Source organism: Puntigrus tetrazona, chromosome 20 (genome assembly GCF_018831695.1).
Source record: "Puntigrus tetrazona isolate hp1 chromosome 20, ASM1883169v1, whole genome shotgun sequence".
In the NCBI taxonomy this organism is placed as follows: domain Eukaryota; kingdom Metazoa; phylum Chordata; class Actinopteri; order Cypriniformes; family Cyprinidae; genus Puntigrus; species Puntigrus tetrazona.
Window position 1 is genome coordinate 19,198,861 of NC_056718.1, and position 19,381 is coordinate 19,218,241.

The 19,381-nt window shown below is 42.3% G+C and overlaps 2 protein-coding genes across 3 annotated transcripts in view; one reads left to right on the plus strand and one right to left on the minus strand.

Moving 5' to 3' along the window:
- Positions 1–19,381, minus strand: part of adat2 (adenosine deaminase tRNA specific 2) — a 53,009-nt gene that overhangs the window by 19,052 nt on the left and 14,576 nt on the right. The window contains exon 7 of one of the 2 annotated variants that reach the window (XM_043219537.1): positions 1,003–1,605. The exons of the other annotated variant lie outside the window; for it this stretch is intronic. Coding sequence (XP_043075472.1) covers positions 1,504–1,605 — 102 coding nt within the window. The 3' untranslated portion in view covers positions 1,003–1,503. Of the gene's footprint in view, positions 1–1,002; positions 1,606–19,381 lie in introns of those variants that run through there. 2 annotated transcript variants of the gene reach the window in all.
- Positions 1–19,381, plus strand: part of aig1 (androgen-induced 1 (H. sapiens)) — a 45,825-nt gene that overhangs the window by 18,996 nt on the left and 7,448 nt on the right. The window lies entirely within an intron of this gene.

Genomic DNA, 19,381 nt, shown 5'->3' on the forward strand with positions numbered 1-19,381 from the left:
CTCAACCCAGTGAAAGATGGCCGTTTCGTAGTTTGCGCTCTTGCCCATTGTTGACAAAGTTGGCGAGGAAGTTTTCGCATCGGAGGGGCTGGAAAACGTCTCTAGCTCGGAGTTCTTGGAGCGTATTCGACAGCAGAGCACGCAGTAACCCCTGCTTTTAATTTGCTCATAGAAACATCTGCGTTCACACCAGTTTTGCTGTAGCAGGCTGCCAGTGAAGTGCGATCAGCGGTGCATAATGAGCTTGTGAAATCTCGTCATGTGTTTCACACACAAAGTCTTCTGGAGTCTTCTGCATTTGGTCTTGCACGAAACTTGAAGGCTCGTAGGTTAATTCTAGTCTGTTCTGTTATCAAGGAGCAAGGGTCAACAGTATTTTTATATAATGTATTTCTTTCTTTTTTTTTGGATAAACACTCACTTTTTAAAAATAACTTAAGGCTTAATTTTAAAGTGAGAATTTAGATGCAGCACAACAAAAAGAAAAATCCATTGCATGTTAATTTGTATTTTTTAAATACTGTTTTAGCTCAATTGTATCAATTGCAACAAAAAAATATATAATTATTGCTAAAAAAAGACAATAGCACTACAAATACTACGTATTGATTATCAATGATGGTAATGATTATAATTATTTATTTTAATGCTATATTGCATATATAAAAAAACAAAAATGCTGAATAATAATAATAACAACAATTCATATTTTGTATTTCTACAGTCTAATGACCATTTATTTTTAAATATTACAAAACCAGATTAAGATTATGATAATAAATAATGATAAACATAATTTTTGTTATTCTTTTAAAATATTATTTTAAACAATTCCGCTTTATACATTCATTTAATGAAAAATATATTTCTGCATACTGATTATTAATGATGATATGCATATTATTATTTAATTCATTACAATACATTCACTACATAGCAAAAAAACTTAGATGTTGATGAATAACAATATATTTTTTGCAGTCTAATGACAATTTATTATTTATTATGATGATGATGGTCATTTTTATCATGGAAAAAATAGCATTATAATAATAATTTACAATTCTACAATTTATACATATACAAATATTTTTTTGCATATCAATATCAGTGATGATTATTAGTCATTTTATCATGACAGAATAAATAACAAAACACTGATAATAATAACCTCATATTTTTTGCATTCTATTAATAATCATATAACATAAACTACATCTCAGTCGAAATTATAATGTTTGTTCATTTTATTTTTAAAACACTCATCTTAGTTTTTTCCTAAGATTATTATTATACATTCTTAATGCATATTTTTGTTATTTAACGGTCATCTACTTAAAAAAACGACTGCGCATCGGTCATAAAAAGGCTACATCTGTCGATCTGTACCTGAATAATTCTCGCTCTCACAGAGTGAGTGTTTGACACTCGAAGTGCACGCTGAAACGGGATGATACGGAGTCGATCCCGCGAGTGTTTGACAAGGCCTGTCCTGTTTATAGTTCAGGGTCCTCTGAGTGAGTTGTGCTGTTTTGTTGGAGGGGATTTTCCGCAGACAGTCCAGGCACGCTGGCCAAAACCACAAGACTCCGAGAGCTTCTCAGCCTGGTGGTCAGAGAAAGAGAGCTGCCATGTTAAATTAAGACAAGGGCCCACAAACACAAGCTAAAATAAAACAAGCCTGGGTCGCGTTCAAGCTCGCCTCAGTGGCGAAAAATGCACCGTCAGGCCAAATCTACTGATACACATTCAGCTGAGCGAGGACCTAAACAGGCTCTCCTTGTGGTGGTGGCTGTGCGTGGAGCGGCTCGGAGTGCTACTTAGCGGGGATTCACGCCTGCCAAGGAGAAAGGGCTAAGAGGTCATGTGAGCCCCTGTCGACTGGGAGCCGTGGGGAGTATGTCACAACCAGCCCGGGAGGCTAAGCGAGGAAACCCAACACCCGACCTTGGGAGCACTCTCTCTGTCACCCTATACTCTCTGTGAGCCCGCTGCACGGTTAGCACGCATATCTCCTGTTCGGATTCCACAGGGTTCGGCCGCTTTGACAGGTCGGGGCAAGCTGGACCGTGATAAGACGGCAGCTCAAACCTAATCATGCCCCTCTAACCAACCGGCTCATCTCTCACATGTAACTCTATCCTCAGCTCCAGACAAGCTGTAGTATGCGTATTGATATGACATCCCATTAATCTTAGCCGTCTAAAAAAAGAGCGACTCTGCTTTCTTTGCACAGATAATAATCACTATCGATTTCCAAGAAACGCTTTTGTGGGATCTTTTTGTTGTGGCATATTTTTTAAATTCTATATTTAGTCTCGATTCAGTCGTATTTGATTATTTTGAAACAATTCATAATTATTTTCAGACCTTTGCTGCTGAATACATAAACGCGGGCACAGAGAGTTCACAATGCAGCCAGAGACAAAATAAAACAACAAAACTGTATGTTGCTGTTCAGAAGTTTGGGAAGTTTTTTTTTTATTCAGAAAGGGCTTATTAAAAGGACCAAAAATTATATTTATTTCTAACTTTCTATTTAAAAATGAATCATGAAAAATGGCTTCCACAAAAAAAGTATGAATATGTTATTCAGCATTATTAAGCATTAATAAGAGATGTTGGTCTGACACTTTACTTTTTAGTATAATGCATTATAAACAATTAATTATGCCTTGTAATGCACCTTATAATGCATTTTATAGTCTCATTAATAATTGATAATTATAACAATAACAAATAATCGCTGATTATTGATTTACTAATTATAAAACTTTTACACTATGCATTTTTAATTTGGTTATAATAATTTACAACAAGATATGTAGAAATGCATTACAATGCACATAAACATATGAATAATTATATTGCATTATACACTTTAATAACCATTTATAATTCATTAAACATAAAGGCTTTAAATAAAGAGTTACTAAAATGTTTCTGAAGTACCAAATTAGAATATTAGATTGATTTGGCTGCTGGAAATTCATTGATTATATTCAAAAAGAAATCAATAATTGCAACAATATTTGATAATAGTAATGTTATTGTTACTGTATATTTAATAAAATAAACACAGTAAGCTTAATAAACTTTTTTTAAAACCATAAAAGAATCTTAATATATGCTGATTCAATATAAATCAACATAAAGCATAATAATTAATTGCTTAATCAACCATAGAATTAACAACTATACATTAATGCCACTTTTAAGTACATTTCTAAGTGTACTATCCAGCTATTCTAAAATACGCATTAATAAATATTTAAATAAATCACAACTGAAAAAGAAAGCTACAACAAATGGATGCAGGCAATTATGAATGATTATGAAATTTAAAGTAATCTGAGATGGCATCTCTAACACATGGGGTTTTATTATAGCCATTATAATTGATTATTATATTTCAGTAATGGATGCATTGATTTATATTATCAGATTGCTGCACCGTGATGTATTTTTATTCCCCTAATGACAATCTGTGTCCTTGGTTCGAGTATAGAGTGGCAGACTGCAGCCAAACTCTAATGTGGCAGAAGCTGAAGCCTTGACACTTTGACCACAAAGTGTTGGGTTGAATCCCAACTGGGACGCAGCTGTGAAATCCTTACATACACTGTCTCACCACTGTCAGAAGACAAAAACAAGAAACAGCGCTGCTTAACCGACTCCAGAAGCTGGAATGTTTGGGCAAAGGTTCTGCCAATGAGTCTATTCCTCTAGAGCTCCTCATATCATAAAATAACTATAAGTGTCAGTGAGCATTAAAGTATAGCTTATCACTGATCACAATGAATTAAGTGTGATCACCAGGCTTTGGCTTTTTTCTCCCACAGATACAATCTTTCTTAGTCTCGCTTTTCCCAAATTTGGTCTATTCTGAGATCTGGCAGTTGTACATCCATAACCGCAGCTCGTAATTGCATGTGAGGTTACGATTATTATCATTACCAATGAAACAGACACTATGTATGTGAAGAGAGGGTCCTGGGGTCAGGCCCAACTCTGTTCCCAGATGAAGGCCTGCGCTATGTCTGTGAAAGAGAGCGTAAGAGACATTTTATGATGGATATAGTCAAGCGCAAAGAACTGATAAAGTGAAGCAATAGTTGTGTGGTTTGTGTCAGAGGTCGTGGAGGGTCAGCGACATTTACATTTTAATATAGTACGGAATAAAAGAGCAAAATCTCACCTGTTCATTTAATGCACATAAACTTTCAGAATTCAGTATGTGCAGGAATGCATTTTTGTGAGTACAGTGGTGTTCCTAAAAAGTTTAAAATGACCACTAATTAGTGATTAATCCATGTCATTTTTAATTAATCCAGCACAGAATTGTACTTTGTAGATTTAGAATTGTAAAAACTGTTTGCATTATATATATATATATATATATATATATATATATATATATATATATATATATATATAAGGGTTAGTTTAGTTTGCAAAAATCATGTTTTAATTTTTATAAATTGTGTTTTTTCCAGTTAATCTAAAACAAACTGCAGTTGGGTTATTTTGATTGGTTCAAAAACAACTAAAAACTTAAGTTGTAATATTTTATTATATTGCTGTTTTTACTCTATTTATATTAAATACATACATAATACATGTGGGGCCTCGATGAACAGACACGAACCATAAAAGGGGAATCGCTCTAGAACCAGGTCGTAAAATCGCTCATCCTCCGCACCCCGGACCATAAAGGCAATCAAGATGGTCAGCCGAGCGATGCAGAGCGCCACAACGTCTACCAAACATTCTCAAGGGACTGTCGCTGCAGTGAGCTCGGCCAATCCGAGAGTACCCACGTCAAGATTGGGATGATTGAAAACGCAACATCTGGTCGACAGCGCGATAACCCGTTCTGTGCACTGACCTGGGATCAGTTCTACCAAGCCACCAAGTCAAAAGGTGATAAGACTCCCGCGGTGAATCAACGTGGCCAGGACAGCCTCACACTTTCCAACCCCCAGGAGGTTTGCTCTGTCCCAACATACATTCCTTAAAAGCGCGCCTTTTTCCTTTTCGCTACAATAAAGGAACTGCCAGGACACACATAAAACCACTAAACGAACAATCTAAATGCCTTCCTTTCAAACGAATAAAGGTTCATCTGTAAATAACTGCTTAATAAATGTTTCGGGATGTATGTAGGAACCGCTATATACTTGTTAAATAATCCTCTAACAGAGAGCGTTCCATAAGCGCTAGATAATGCATGTTTGATATCAAATTGAAGCTTACGATGTTTCCAATATCGTGATGAATGAATATATGTGTTTGTGCAATGCACAACAGTGTATTCCACTTATAAGCTTTTGATAGGGAACAGAAGTGCAGAATGTCAATTCTAACTGGGATAAAGTATGCACGAAAACCGAGTCGAAAAGCAGGTGTGGACACGCCCCTTTGACCTCGGGGATTGGACAACTGCCCAGGGCACGGCCCAAAACTTGCACCTCAAAACGCAGGAACAGAGCTCTCTGAGTTGAGTTGAGAACGAGCCGAGTCGGAGTCAAGCGGAGTCGAGAAGAATTCGGGTCGCTGCAGGAATCGCCAAGGAAACAGAGAAACTTCGAACTTGGAGAAGAACAGGAGACTCGAACCAGAACGACCCGATACCCTCGACTCGGTCCGCTCCGTCACATCACTCCACGGACACTCACTGCCCTTTCCATAACCAACCCGATTCATCCAAAGCGAACCACCAAGCTAGAGAGACTTCATTCAAACGGCCCGGGAAAGCCCGACCACGTCATCCCACGGACGAGCCTGCCCAATCAGCACGCCGGGATTTCCCCAGACACGCCGAGTGGTAAAACTACCTTTCCGTCTCTACTGAATTGGCGCGAGACACATATAAGCGAGGCTAAACCTAACTTTGCTTTGTTGGTGCTCTTAGTGCGATCTCAGAACTAGCTAACAGACTTTGGACAGACAATTATTCATTTCCCTTCCAACCCGTGAATGTGTGTATGAATGCATGTGTGTGTGTGTTTATGTTTAGTCTTCTCAGTGTAGTCTTGTAAAATAGTAGGTACTGTTTAATAAATTGTTTCATTATTACGAATTCTTGTTTGTGTGTTATGTAACTGGAAAGTCAAACTCATGCCCAGATCCGTTGTTACCTGCTCGAGGTAAAGCGAAGAATCCAATTGATTTATTTTGCTGATCACAGAGTAAATTCATATTGGTAACATACATTTAAATTGCCCTAAAACGCTGGACGTATTAGGTGATTTAAAGGTATACTTGAATTGCATACCAACGTGAATCTTTTCAGATTCAATTCCCCAAACTTGAATTGAGAGCTGATTCAAATGACAATTCATAATTATCATAATTAAAATTAGGTGCGAAAACCCTACATATAATGGTGGAGAATCAAGGCGGGCAAGATTTGATTTTCGGTTCATAATTCATAAATTTGTGATTCGTGATTTCGTGGTTTTTCTATTTTATCCGGAAGAATAGATTAAGACACAGAGACAAATTGCTGTTATTTCGTACCTCTATTTTGACATGCGAACACGTGAAAGTGCGTGTGATTTGTGAAGACTTTGTGAAAACTGCAGTAATCGTAATATTTGTCCATAGAGACAGAGATCCGCGTTAGAGCGCGTTGAGGGAAAAAGCAAGCGTGTTCCTTGTTATTTTCCATAAGGCCTTTGTTAATCTATGACAGTGCGAGTTCCACTGTCATATGAATCTATTTCCTCCCTGGCAAGATCTTAGAAGTAGCTAACTAAGTAATCCTTTGCCATTTAGTCACTTGAAGAAGTGAAACCGAGCGTAGCGCAGAGAGCGTCAGAACGCGGAAGTATATGGGAGAAGAAAATTCTTGATCAAGTTAATAAACTGTGCAGACCCGGCGCGGTCCGATGACGTCATTGTTTAATTGCAGTATATGCATGTAAAAGTGCCTCACTTTTAGCAAGTGAAGTTGTCAGTGCTAGACGAAGCTGATCGAGTTTACTCGTTGCGAAATGCGCCGTCATTTCGGGTGGGCCGAACTCGTATAATAGCGAATTGCACGTATCCATAGTAACGACGCGGAAGTCCTAGGACGCCGTTTCCGAGTTAACTTCAAAGTGCGCAAGCGCAGTCCTCCGGCGCCATATTTGAAGTTTGTGAACAGAGGCTAGGATAACTGAATCTAATGTGTTGGCATTGAAACCTATGCAAACTGTTAGCATCAGGATAGCGCTTAGACCTCTGTCGTCCATTGAGTTGAATGCCTTGTGTGTTTATGGTGCGTTGAGTTCCATCGGAACGCCGGAACCACAATAGTGGGCTTCCTCCTCCTTTCCCCTTCACGTTTATCCCCTTTTTCCTCACCTTTCCCTTACCGAGAAGAATGTTGACAAATGTTTGAACTGCCATAACCGTTGGTATTAACAAGAAACGTTTTTTCTACCCTTAGCATTTCAATGATACATTGCCATCAACAAGTATAACTGCTTTTATTAATTTGATGATATCAGGATATATTACCAATTTTCTAGCATTGCTAATGTGAAACCTTAATGTCATTTACTAAATGCATTAGGTTCATATTCATAAATTGCAACAATATTTGCTGATTCATTTGATTATAATTGCTTTGAATACTTTGATGATAATTGCATTGAATTTTAATTATTAACTGCCGTTATTGATTGAAAATTTTAATTTCAGCTGGTGATTTGGTTAATTATAATTGCCTTTATAGTCGTGATAACACATCACTTAAATATAATCCCTGGTTTGGAATTTTAATTTCAGATTTAGCAAGTTAGGGTGGCTCCCTACATAATTGCTATTTTGGGGATTTATTTAATTATAATTGCTTTATAATTTAATACCAATATCATAAATTTTCAATTATAATCGACTTGAACTTCCGTTTACTATTCCAAGCATAGTATCCTGGATTCTAGTGCAGAAGATACTTAGTGATTAATTCAGGCTTGACTCCTCAGGAAGTTTTGATCATTAATTATCGCTACAAATAGAAATTTCAAGTCATTTGCAGTTACGTTGGTGTGTACAGTTGAGTGCCTCTCTCTCAATCCTCTTTACAGGGTCTCTCCCTTACTTAGGGCTTAGCAGCTAGCACTCCCCTAGTGCTAGGTTGGTGCAGGGACGGTTGTCTCGGAGGTGTCACAGCGAGTGAGGACCCGTTTGAACGTGACCTTGTGCCAGCTGGGGGCCAGCCAGGCCTCTCTGTCCTAGCATTGTAAGTGAACCCGCAGCAGGCATCAGCAATTGTGTAACGGAGGAGGAGTCAACACGAGCTGACCTGGACGGAGGCTCGGGTAAACCACCCTGTCAGCTGCTGAATCGGGGAAACCGATCAGTAACCCAGGGCTCTGCCCCGCAGCCTTGTCAGTCCAAGCCAGCCGTTGACACACCTCCACCGTGGGCCCGCACCTTTGTGTCAAAAGCCGACTCTGTTTGAGAGGCTCACTGCAATACTGTCGGACAGAAGTCTGATTGACCTTACAGGAGCACAGGGCGCCCAGACGGGAGCCACACCGCTGTACTCCGACGGGTTAATCGCCCTCATCACCAAAGCCTAGGTCTAAACCCCTTTTGCTAAAACCCATTTGGCGACACCCATAAGTAAGTAGGGCCTATTCAACCTCAAGTAACTTAACTTATCACACCAACATAGTAAAACCAACCATTAGGCATCAGGCTTAACGGTATCACACTTTGTCAACTTTGTTTACAGTGTAAGCAACTTTCTCTCTCTTCTCTCCTTCTTGTTCCTTTCCTCTGATCTAACTGCTGCTGCTGCTTCTGAGATCGCACCTGTGGGAACCAGGAAAGCAAAGAATTTAATTTGAGACATTTCTGATCAGTATCGGGTGAAACTTGACGACATTGTTTCAAATTGTTCATGCTCACGAACCTTCCCTTCTCAGCGTGTATCCTACCCAGCCAAACCAAAGTTGATCGACGAGGAATCGTAAACACGACCCCAGGAACAATCTACTTGGTGCACGGAGTCAATCTAACCAACTAAAAGCTAACACTGTCATTGCTATTGTTTTATCCTTGCCCGGAGGAGATTCTAATAGCAATCGCAGTCTTGGTACTTAGAAATCCCCATTTAGAAACTCCTAAAAGCATCCTCTAACTTAGGAAAAGAGACAGTGATAGAGCCTAACCCCCTCCTTCCTTGACCAGGAAAGAGTGTGTTACCCCCCCTCTCTCTCTCTCTCTCTCTCTCTATCTCCCTCTCTTACGTCTCTTACAGGTAGCTCCTCCTTTCTCCAAAACAAAAAAACGGAGAAGAGAAGAAGGAAGGACCACCTGTTACAGGAGAACAAACGCCCAGCTATCCCTTCTTCTGTTCTGTGTTGTCTTCTGTTCTCTGTCGTCCTGTGTGTGTTTACTAATTGTCTCCCCAGAAACGCCAGTTAGAAGCACACCCACCAGAGGATCACAGTTACAGAGAACCACGCCCACCTGACACCTCACATTTAGCATCAACTGACACCACACATCTACACCTCTGTCTTTCCTTGCTGTTGTCTTTTCTGCCTTGTTTGGTTGTTATTTTCTTCCAGGTCTGTGTCAGTCACTTTTCCAAATCCCCTCGCCGCACCAAAACATGTCTCACACAGCAGACAACGTTGGTCACTGGGAAGACCTGGAAACATGGCTAGAAGTGTTGCAACCAGCAGCCTCCTACCCAAGGCCGCGAAACACTAAAGCATCAGACCCAGGAACAGCTGGATAACAACCTAACGAGCCTAATGAAACAGGACCCAAGCCAAGGCTACAACAACAAAGAGCTAGCAAAGATCACCTGCTCCCTAAGTCACACCCTCATCGCTACCCTCAAACTGAGTGACAGGCACGCCGCCGATCTCCAACAGGAGCTGACATGCGCACAGCGACGCATCAAACAGCTGGAACTGGAGGCTCAGGAACGACAGGAAAGGCTGGATGAGGAGAGAAAGGACCCAGAGGAGATCACCACGCTCAAAGCCTTGCTAGCAGCTTCTACACAAGAGGTTAAACAAGCCCAAAGAGACTATGACAATGCTGCCAACAACCTCCAGTACGCAGAACAGCTACTGGAGAAGGCAAAGACTGACATTAGAGACAAGGCCGGCAGAATCAAAGCCCTCGAAACTCACTTGAACGAGTCAAGGAATGAGATCAGCCGCCTAGAACAACAGCTGGACTATGTCAAAGAGGAATCTGACTGTGTCAAGGAGGAACTCAGACACGCCTACGACCTGCGCGCTGAGCCACCGAGGACACGAGAGGCACCAAAGTCACCCCTGCCAAGTAGGACCGGGTCTCCTGTTCTTGTAGAGGCAAGTGAACAAAGGGGGAAAGAGGCGATGCTGAAACACTCACCAGCTCCCTCTGAAGAGACATACCTCGCGAGAAGGCCAAGAGAAACGGACCCAGCCAGCCAAAGAGCATCACACGGCCTGGACCTAAAAGACCTCGACAAGATCGCCAGGAACATCGTCAAGTTCACCCCAGGTGTGCCAAGTAGTCCAGACGTTCAAACCTATCTACAGGACGTCGAATTCCATCTGGAAGTAAGACCTCACGTCACTGATAAAGATAGACTCTATTTACTGCGAGCAACATCCAGCCCTGATGTACGCAGCTTCCTGGACCGGCAACCAGCCCAGACAAAGGCTGATTACCACCTGCTCCGAGAGGCTCTCATCAATGAATTTGATGACCCAGAGTCAGAACAAGGACTAGTAGCCGCCCTGGAGATCAGACAAGGCCGTCCATGAGTCTCCATGCCCTACTACAGCCAACTCAGGAGAGCATACTGGAACTCTTAGCAACGAGCCCGAAATGGAACAGGACATGAACTTTAAGACTCTCTTCCTCAGGAACCTACATCCTGGGGTAAGCCACCATCTAGGCGTGCTTGCATGTTCGCGCACAATGACCATTCAGCAGCTGCGCGACTTAGCACACAAAGCCTACAGCAAACAAAAGATGGCTGCAGAGAAAGGCACTAAAGCTCCGACAGTCCTCGACTTCAACACACAAAGTCACGGACTGCCTCTAGAGGGTGCCCAACATCAAGACAGCTTCAAGCCGTCAAGAAAAGAGTGGAACGTGTCCAACCGAGAGCAAGACTTCCACGCAGGTACCAGACCCAATCAGAGAAACGGCCGCTGGGATGGACCACGTGAACGACAGCGCTCGCCTGGACGCCACTGGGAAAAGTCATGGGACAGTTCAAGACCGCAGGAAGGTCAGTGGGAGAGATCGTGGAATCAGTCAACCTCCTTTAGAAACCAAAGGGGGAAGAGCTCCTGGGATGGCAACGGAACCTCCATGGGTAGAGCACAAACACACCCTGGAGCAACCAGCCCAAGGACTCGACGAAAGAACTTTCAAACTGAATCCACACAAGAGCAAAAGACATCACCGTTTTTACTCACAAGAACTGATGAAGAGCATGATGAGAGAGTTTTCCAGCAAATGAAGGAAGATTGGAAGTGGGAAAAGAAAGAGAAGCCGGATTCAGCCTGACTGGCAGCCGGACGAGACAGCAGCGACCACCCGACCCAACCAGACACAGAGAATAGCACTTCCTCCCCGCACACTCAAAGAACCATAATGACCATAACTTCAGATGGACGAGAAATCCTACCTGAAACCCCAGCAATCGAGTTAGCCCCTAACTCACCATATGATGCTTCAAACCACGGCATCATCCAACAAACACCTGCCGCTGAAACCACTCTGGTTCCTGAAAGTGCTGTCCTGGTCGTCTGCCACTCGTCCAAGAACTGCAGATTAGCCCTGATATCCTCCCCATCTCATCCCAAACTCCAGTCCTCAACTCCTGGGTGATCTCATTGAGAGAGGTATAGCAAGAAAGTTTTACCTCTCCGTCATCATCGAACGCCACATCAGGGTCGAAGCCCTTCTGGACACAGGAGCTGACATCACACTAATGTCAGCAGAACTCCTCGGAAAAATCCAGGAAGGAGCAAAGACATTAAATGGCCCCTCAAACTTCAAAGATGTGAGCTGAACCTTCAAGTATACTCCCACACGGGCCTACAACTGACACAGGTGGCCCCGATTCACCTAACTGTGGGTCCGATGAACCTCATCCACCCAGTCTACATCTCAACCCTAAAGACTTACCCACTGCTAATCGGAAAGGACCTGCTTAATCGCTTTAAGCCACTAATAGACTTTAAGCACTTGAAGTTGTGGACACAAGTCCGTGAACCTCTGCCCTTCCAGTCAGTAAACGCGTTCAGGAGTTGCAGTGCCAAGCCACAGACACCACTGCCCGTTTACAGACCGCCGAGGCAATGTCAAGGTCACAAGCAATTTCAAGTTCAAGCAGCAAGAACCACGACAAAGCCTTCAACGACCAAACAGATGCCCTCGCTAAAGCAGGTGCATTACATGGAGAGTCCTGGACGCTCCATTCCCACCCACCCAACCCAGCTGTGGCAGCCATCACCCGCCGCCTACACGCCACTGGCGTTGCGATCCCCACCTCCTCCCGTATCTCCATCTCGCCACAGTTTGCTGCTGACGATCTCAGTACCCTTCAAGCGTCGGATCCAGCACTGCAAACCATCAGTGCACACATTTCTGACCCAGCTACCGCCCACGTTTCTGCCTTCAACCTAGCCACCTCCTCTGACCTCCGCCACCTGCACTCCATCAAGCACATGCTGCATCTCAAAGACGGCGCGTTCACGTATGTCCCTGAGCCACTCGCTACGCCATGGCTCGTAGTGCCTCAGAGCCAAAGGGGGATAATGTTGACATACGCCCACGATGCACCATGCGCTGGACACCATGGCGCCAAGGCCACCTATGAGACACTCAAACAGGTGGTATACTGGCCTGGCATGCAGCAAGACGTGGCGGAATACGTGAAAGGATGCCTGGTCTGTTGCCAGTTTCAACCGGCGAATGCAAATCACCGCGCACCACTGCAAAGGAAAGGAATGACCTTCCCATGGTCAGACCTCCAAATAGACTGGGTAGGACCCTGCCACGGTCGACACAGGTAACAAGTACTTCCTCAATGTGGTCTGCGAGTTCACAAAGTGGATAGAGTGCCTCCCAGCTCCGAATGACACGGCAGAAACAACAGCCTACCTCTTGATGAACCATATTCTCAAAAGATTTGGAATGCCCTTGAGTGTCAATTCAGACAGAGGAACTCACTTCACCGCTGAGGTCATGCAAGAAATGTGGAAACTCCTGGGTGTGCAAGCCAAGCTGCACATAAGCCACCACCCAATCTCTTCTGGACAGGTGGAACGTGCCAACAAGACAGTGGTCAGCATGCTGAAGAAGTGCGTGTCCGCCAATCAGAAGGATTGGGATGTCAAACTTCCCCTGGTACTAATGGCCATCAGGTCCACTCCTCACCGGTCCACCGAGTACCTCCATTCGAAATGATGACGGGGAGACGCATGACACTACCCTTACACCTGCTGTACCAACCCGGTGACATGAACCTTGTCACTGCCTACACCACGCATCAGTACCTAGAAGAGTTGCATCAGCACCTGAGAACGACTTTCGCCTTTGCACAGCAACAACTCCAAAGCAGCGCGAAGGTCGTAAGGCTTACTATGACAGGAAGGCCTCATATCAGGAACTTGAGGTCGGAGACAAAGTGTGGTACTACAGTTTCGCCCAGCCACGCCAAACACCCCTCATCGATTGTCAAAGAAGTTCCTACCTCACTGGACGGGACCCCACGAAATCGTAGACAAACTGTCACCTGTTGCCTACCGAATCAAGATTCGACAGGGGCGCAGCGAGCCAGCCCTGCGATGGGTACACCGAACCAGATAAAGAGGCACCAGGGCTCCAAGAGACAAGGAAAGAAAGGGAGACCAACCCACTGACACAGACCGACTATCGCACCTCACTGATGTAATTCCTCACCCACTAGGGAAACACATAGCCAGGTTTTCAAGCACAACACCTACACGCTCCTTCACCGCACTGCTAGAACCAACACTCTAGTAACAAGGAGTTTCTCCACACATGTGACCATTGTTTGTTGTCCTAACCTCACTCAATGTCCTTGTGTCCCTTCTGTGTTGTCTCTTCCCTTCTCTTCCTCTCTTTGTTTCCTTTTTCCCTCTAGGCCCTTTTACAGGAACACCCTTAACCATTCCCTCACATCAGGTCCTGACAATAAGATTGACTCCCCGCACCAAGTCCATAGATTGAGCGCAAATGTCGTATCAAGTTTTTCACCCGATCTGCCCAAATTCCAAATTTCTGCACCACAGTTCAGTTAGCGATGGAAATGTTGTTTGTGGATGTCTGTTCTCTCTGTCCATTGTTCCAGTGCCCGATGACGTTATAACGGAACCTCTCATCGCGCAAAAGGGGGATATGTGGGGCCTCGATGAACAGACACGAACCATAAAAGGGGGAATCGCTCTAGAACCAGGTCGTAAAATCGCTCATCCTCCGCACCCCGGACCATAAAGGCAATCAAGATGGTCAGCCGAGCGATGCAGAGCGCCACAACGTCTACCAAACATTCTCAAGGGACTGTCGCTGCAGTGAGCTCGCCAATCCGAGAGTACCCACGTCAAGATTGGGATGATTGAAAACGCAACATCTGGTCGACAGCGCGATAACCCGTTCTGTGCACTGACCTGGGATCAGTTCTACCAAGCCACCAAGTCAAAAGGTGATAAGACTCCCGCGGTGAATCAACGTGGCCAGGACAGCCTCACACTTTCCAACCCCCCAAGGAGGTTTGCTCTGTCCCAACATACATTCCTTAAAAGCGCGCCTTTTCCTTTTTCTTCTACAATAAAGAAACTGCCAGGACACACATAAAACCACTAAACGAACAATCTAAATGCCTTCCTTTCAAACGAATAAAGGTTCATCTGTAAATAACTGCTTAATAAATGTTTCGGGATGTATGTAGGAACCGCTATATACTTGTTAAATAATCCTCTAACAGAGAGCGTTCCATAAGCGCTAGATAATGCATGTTTGATATCAAATTGAAGCTTACGATGTTTCCAATATCGTGATGAATGAATATATGTGTTTGTGCAATGCACAACAGTGTATTCCACTTATAAGCTTTTGATAGGGAACAGAAGTGCAGAATGTCAATTCTAACTGGGATAAAGTATGCACGAAACCGAGTCGAAAGCAGGTGTGGACACGCCCCTTCGACCTCGGGATTGGACAACTGCCCAGGGCACGGCCCAAAACTTGCACCTCAAAACGCAGGAACAGAGCTCTCTGAGTTGAGTTGAGAACGAGCCGAGTCGGAGTCAAGCGGAGTCGAGAAGAATTCGGGTCGCTGCAGGAATCGCCAAGGAAACAGAGAAACTTCGAACTTGGAGAAGAACAGGAGACTCAACCAGAACGACCCGATACCCTCGACTCCGTCCGCTCCGTCACATCACTCCACGGACACTCACTGCCCTTTCCATAACCAACCCGATTCATCCAAAGCGAACCACCAAGCTAGAGAGACTTCATTCAAACGGCCGGAAAGCCCGACCACGTCATCCCACGGACGAGCCTGCCCAATCAGCACGCCGGGATTTCCCCAGACACGCCGAGTGGTAAAACTACCTTTCCGTCTCTACTGAATTGGCGCGAGACACATATAAGCGAGGCTAAACCTAACTTTGCTTTGTTGGTGCTCTTAGTGCGATCTCAGAACTAGCTAACAGACTTTGGACAGACAATTATTCATTTCCCTTCCAACCCGTGAATGTGTGTATGAATGCATGTGTGTGTGTGTTTATGTTTAGTCTTCTCAGTGTAGTCTTGTAAAATAGTAGGTACTGTTTAATAAATTGTTTCATTATTACGAATTCTTTGTTTGTGTGTTATGTAACTGGAAAGTCAAACTCATGCCCAGATCCGTTGTTACCTGCTCGAGGTAAAGCGAAGAATCCAATTGATTTATTTTGCTGATCACAGAGTAAATTCATATTGGTAACATACATTTAAATTGCCCTAAAACGCTGGACGTATTAGGTGATTTAAAGGTATACTTGAATTGCATACCAACGTGAATCTTTTCAGATTCAATTCCCCAAACTTGAATTGAGAGCTGATTCAAATGACAATTCATAATTATCATAATTAAAATTAGGTGTGAAAACCCTACATACATAAACAAACTTAGTGAGCTGGTGAACATATTTTGAAAAGCACCAGCCACTGAGAACTTGAGGCCAAATTAGGTCTCAATTTATATCCTATTAAATATTTTGGCCTTCTTTGTTAATAAAAATATGATATGTTGTCATTTTTTTTTGTTACAATTCCCTTATTGGTATGCAGCTTCAAAACCCACGCTAGGTTCTGAACAAGTGCTCTAGTACAGCCACAAGTCTCTCAAGATCAGTCTGGAGAGGCTGAGAGTCGTTTCAGCAGATCATGAGGGGTTTGGATAGCGGGGCATTAATGATTACCCCTGACTGTGATTTGTTAGATGGAATGTGTGTGGGTGAGCGGGCTCCTTGGAGAACACTTGAGCTCTACATGCGTGCTGAGACACATCTCCACACCTCTAGAAGCATACGATCTTTGTTTTTTCTGCAGAGGTTTGGCATTATAGCAATTAGACTGTAATCACCGTAATGAACAGAATAACCGTCTATTATCCAAGTGCCAACTTCGACTCCCTAGCTTGCTTCTGGGAAGAGATTAAAAGGTTTTCTGAATCTCCAAAACTTGTCGCGAACATGTTTTGTAAATATTTGAGGGCACCGAACGATTAGAGAAAAATCATTATGGTGAGGAAAGATGCGCACATGCACACGCAAGAAGAACAGAGAACTCACAAAGGATTAGACGAGTATTTTATACAACATAGTATAGCATTGTATACTGCATAATTCGGCTTTGAATGTAAAATGAAATTAACATTAATTTAGATGATTCATCCTAATTAAGCAATCATAATAAGGATTGATTTATATTAATAGTAAACAAAAAACACAATAAAGAAATTAGCGACTACAATAAATGCTTCATTTACCAGCCTAATGTTTTGCAGCCTGCAGTCAACGTAGACAATGTGCCAAACCACACGTACTGAGAGCAGACAGCTCAGAGTGAGTCAGGAGCATGCTCATTCACACAGGACGTCTTCTGGTGTTCACAAATAGCTAGATGGGGAACAGAATGCAGGGGTCTCGCGACACGTTTTTAAAACCATTTTTAACAAGTCCGGAAAAAAACTCTCCACTCGTGGTGCTGAGAAAACAGGAAAAGATGTCTGTCTGGATGTGCACTTAGGCACATTGCAGCTAGATGGATTTCTCTGTCTCCCTCTCTCTCTATGTGTGTGTGTATTTTTATATATATTTATGTGTGTGTGTGTGTGTGTGTGTGTGTGTGTGTGTGTGTGTGTGTGTGAGTGTAGCATTAATAATTAATAATAACTGTTTCCTATTTTAGTCCTATGATGACAAAGCTAAGTTTTCATGATCCTTCAGAAATCATTCTAATATGCTGACATGGTGCTCAAGAAATATTTATTTTTATTATAAAAGGTTTTTTTTTATATTAATTATTAAATATATTCTTTTATAAAGAAAAATATCAGGTTTGCTAGTGTATATATATATATATATATATATATATATATATATATATATATATATATATATATATATATATATATATTATTACTAAAGCAAGTTTCCATTTCACTCAATGACAAACAGCTCTGCAAAGGCATTACCTGCAAAAGTTTCACTTCATTGCACATACCCACAATGCCTTACACACCAACCTCAATAATAGCAACAGACGGGAAACAATTCTTATATTTAAAAGAAGGAAGTGATAGAAGAATCGTATCAAAAATCTTAACCTTACATACAGCACTGACATAGATGTCTTGGCTATATATTGGACATTTTCCATTCAGTAAACAAGCAAATACGACTCCAAGCTGTGTCACTGAGAACAATCAATACTCAAGAACATCTCAATGCATCACACGGCCTTGATTTTCACATCGAGGTGTTTAGACCTTAATAACGCTGGTGAAAAACTCCAAAACAGTGAATCAGAGCTGATTAACCTTTCTATAAGACTTTTGATTGACATTGCCCGCTTTTCTTGAGCATTACAGTGTCTGTTTGGTTAGCAGCAACGTGATTCACAACTGGTATCTAGCACATCATTGGTTCAGTCACAGAATGACACACAAATAGCTGCTCTCTCACTGACTGTACATCTCATCCTTGCACTTGTCAAAGAGACAAGTTCAGACCTGCCGATCTGATGACACAGACTTAACACCCCCGGCATCCCAGCTTCAAGCAGGCTGGCATGCTCATATCTAGGAAAGCCCAGTAAATGTGGTCTGCTTTTTATTTAGTGTGGAAATATGATTATGTGTTGCAAAATGGGGCTTCGGTAAAGCTGTGGTGGCATGTTAAAAGCATATCAGAATATCAACATGTCATGTAATTTCGGTAAGGCTCATAAGTCTTCCTTTAGATGGCGTTTCCACCACAGACGTGGGGTCAAATGAGGCAAGATCTGCAGGGGACGAGAGAGTTTTGACTGTCTCTATGAAAGAAGGGTGCCACCTGGTGACTAACAGAAGAAGTGAACTTACAAGGGAGCCCAATGGGATTGTCCATGCAAAAAATGAAGAAGTCTTACCCTCATGTTGTTCTATGTGACACAAAATAAGGTATTTTAAAGAATCATGGTAACCAAACAATTCTGGTTCCCATTGACTTCCAAACAATGTTTTCACCACAGTATAGAAAGATAAAAAAGTTTTTATTCTCTTTAGTCTCACGGTGCACACTTTTTCACCTGTATTTCTGAATTTTCTTAGAATCCTAAGAATATTTTCTAAGAATAGTATTTTAGAAGATATAAACTTACAACTACCTTTTTATTTTCTTGTTCTGTGACAAAAAATCTGAATTGAAAGAAGTAAACTTTTTTTCTGAGGAAAAAAAACAACTGAATTATTAGATATAAAGCAATTTCAAGAATTTATTTAATTTTTTATTCTGGGGCCAAAACGGGCTTCCATTATGTGGCCAAAAATGGAAGTCTTTCCATTTTTTGCCAACATTCTTCAAAATGTCTTCTTTGGCTTTCTACAGGACAAGAAAGTCATACATGCTTCAAACAGGCATGAAGGTGAAGAAATGATTTCTTAAAGTACGCAATGACTGTCTGGTTTAAAATTATTATAAATATTTTCTCATGCACAATGCACATGGTAGCGCTCTCATAAAAATGAAACCGATGTTCAGCTCTACATTTAAAAATAAAACGATAAAGTAACTTTATGCTATTATCCATGACCTGAAGTGTTTGCATTGGCTTGCACAATGGTATTAATGGTTATAATGATGATAGC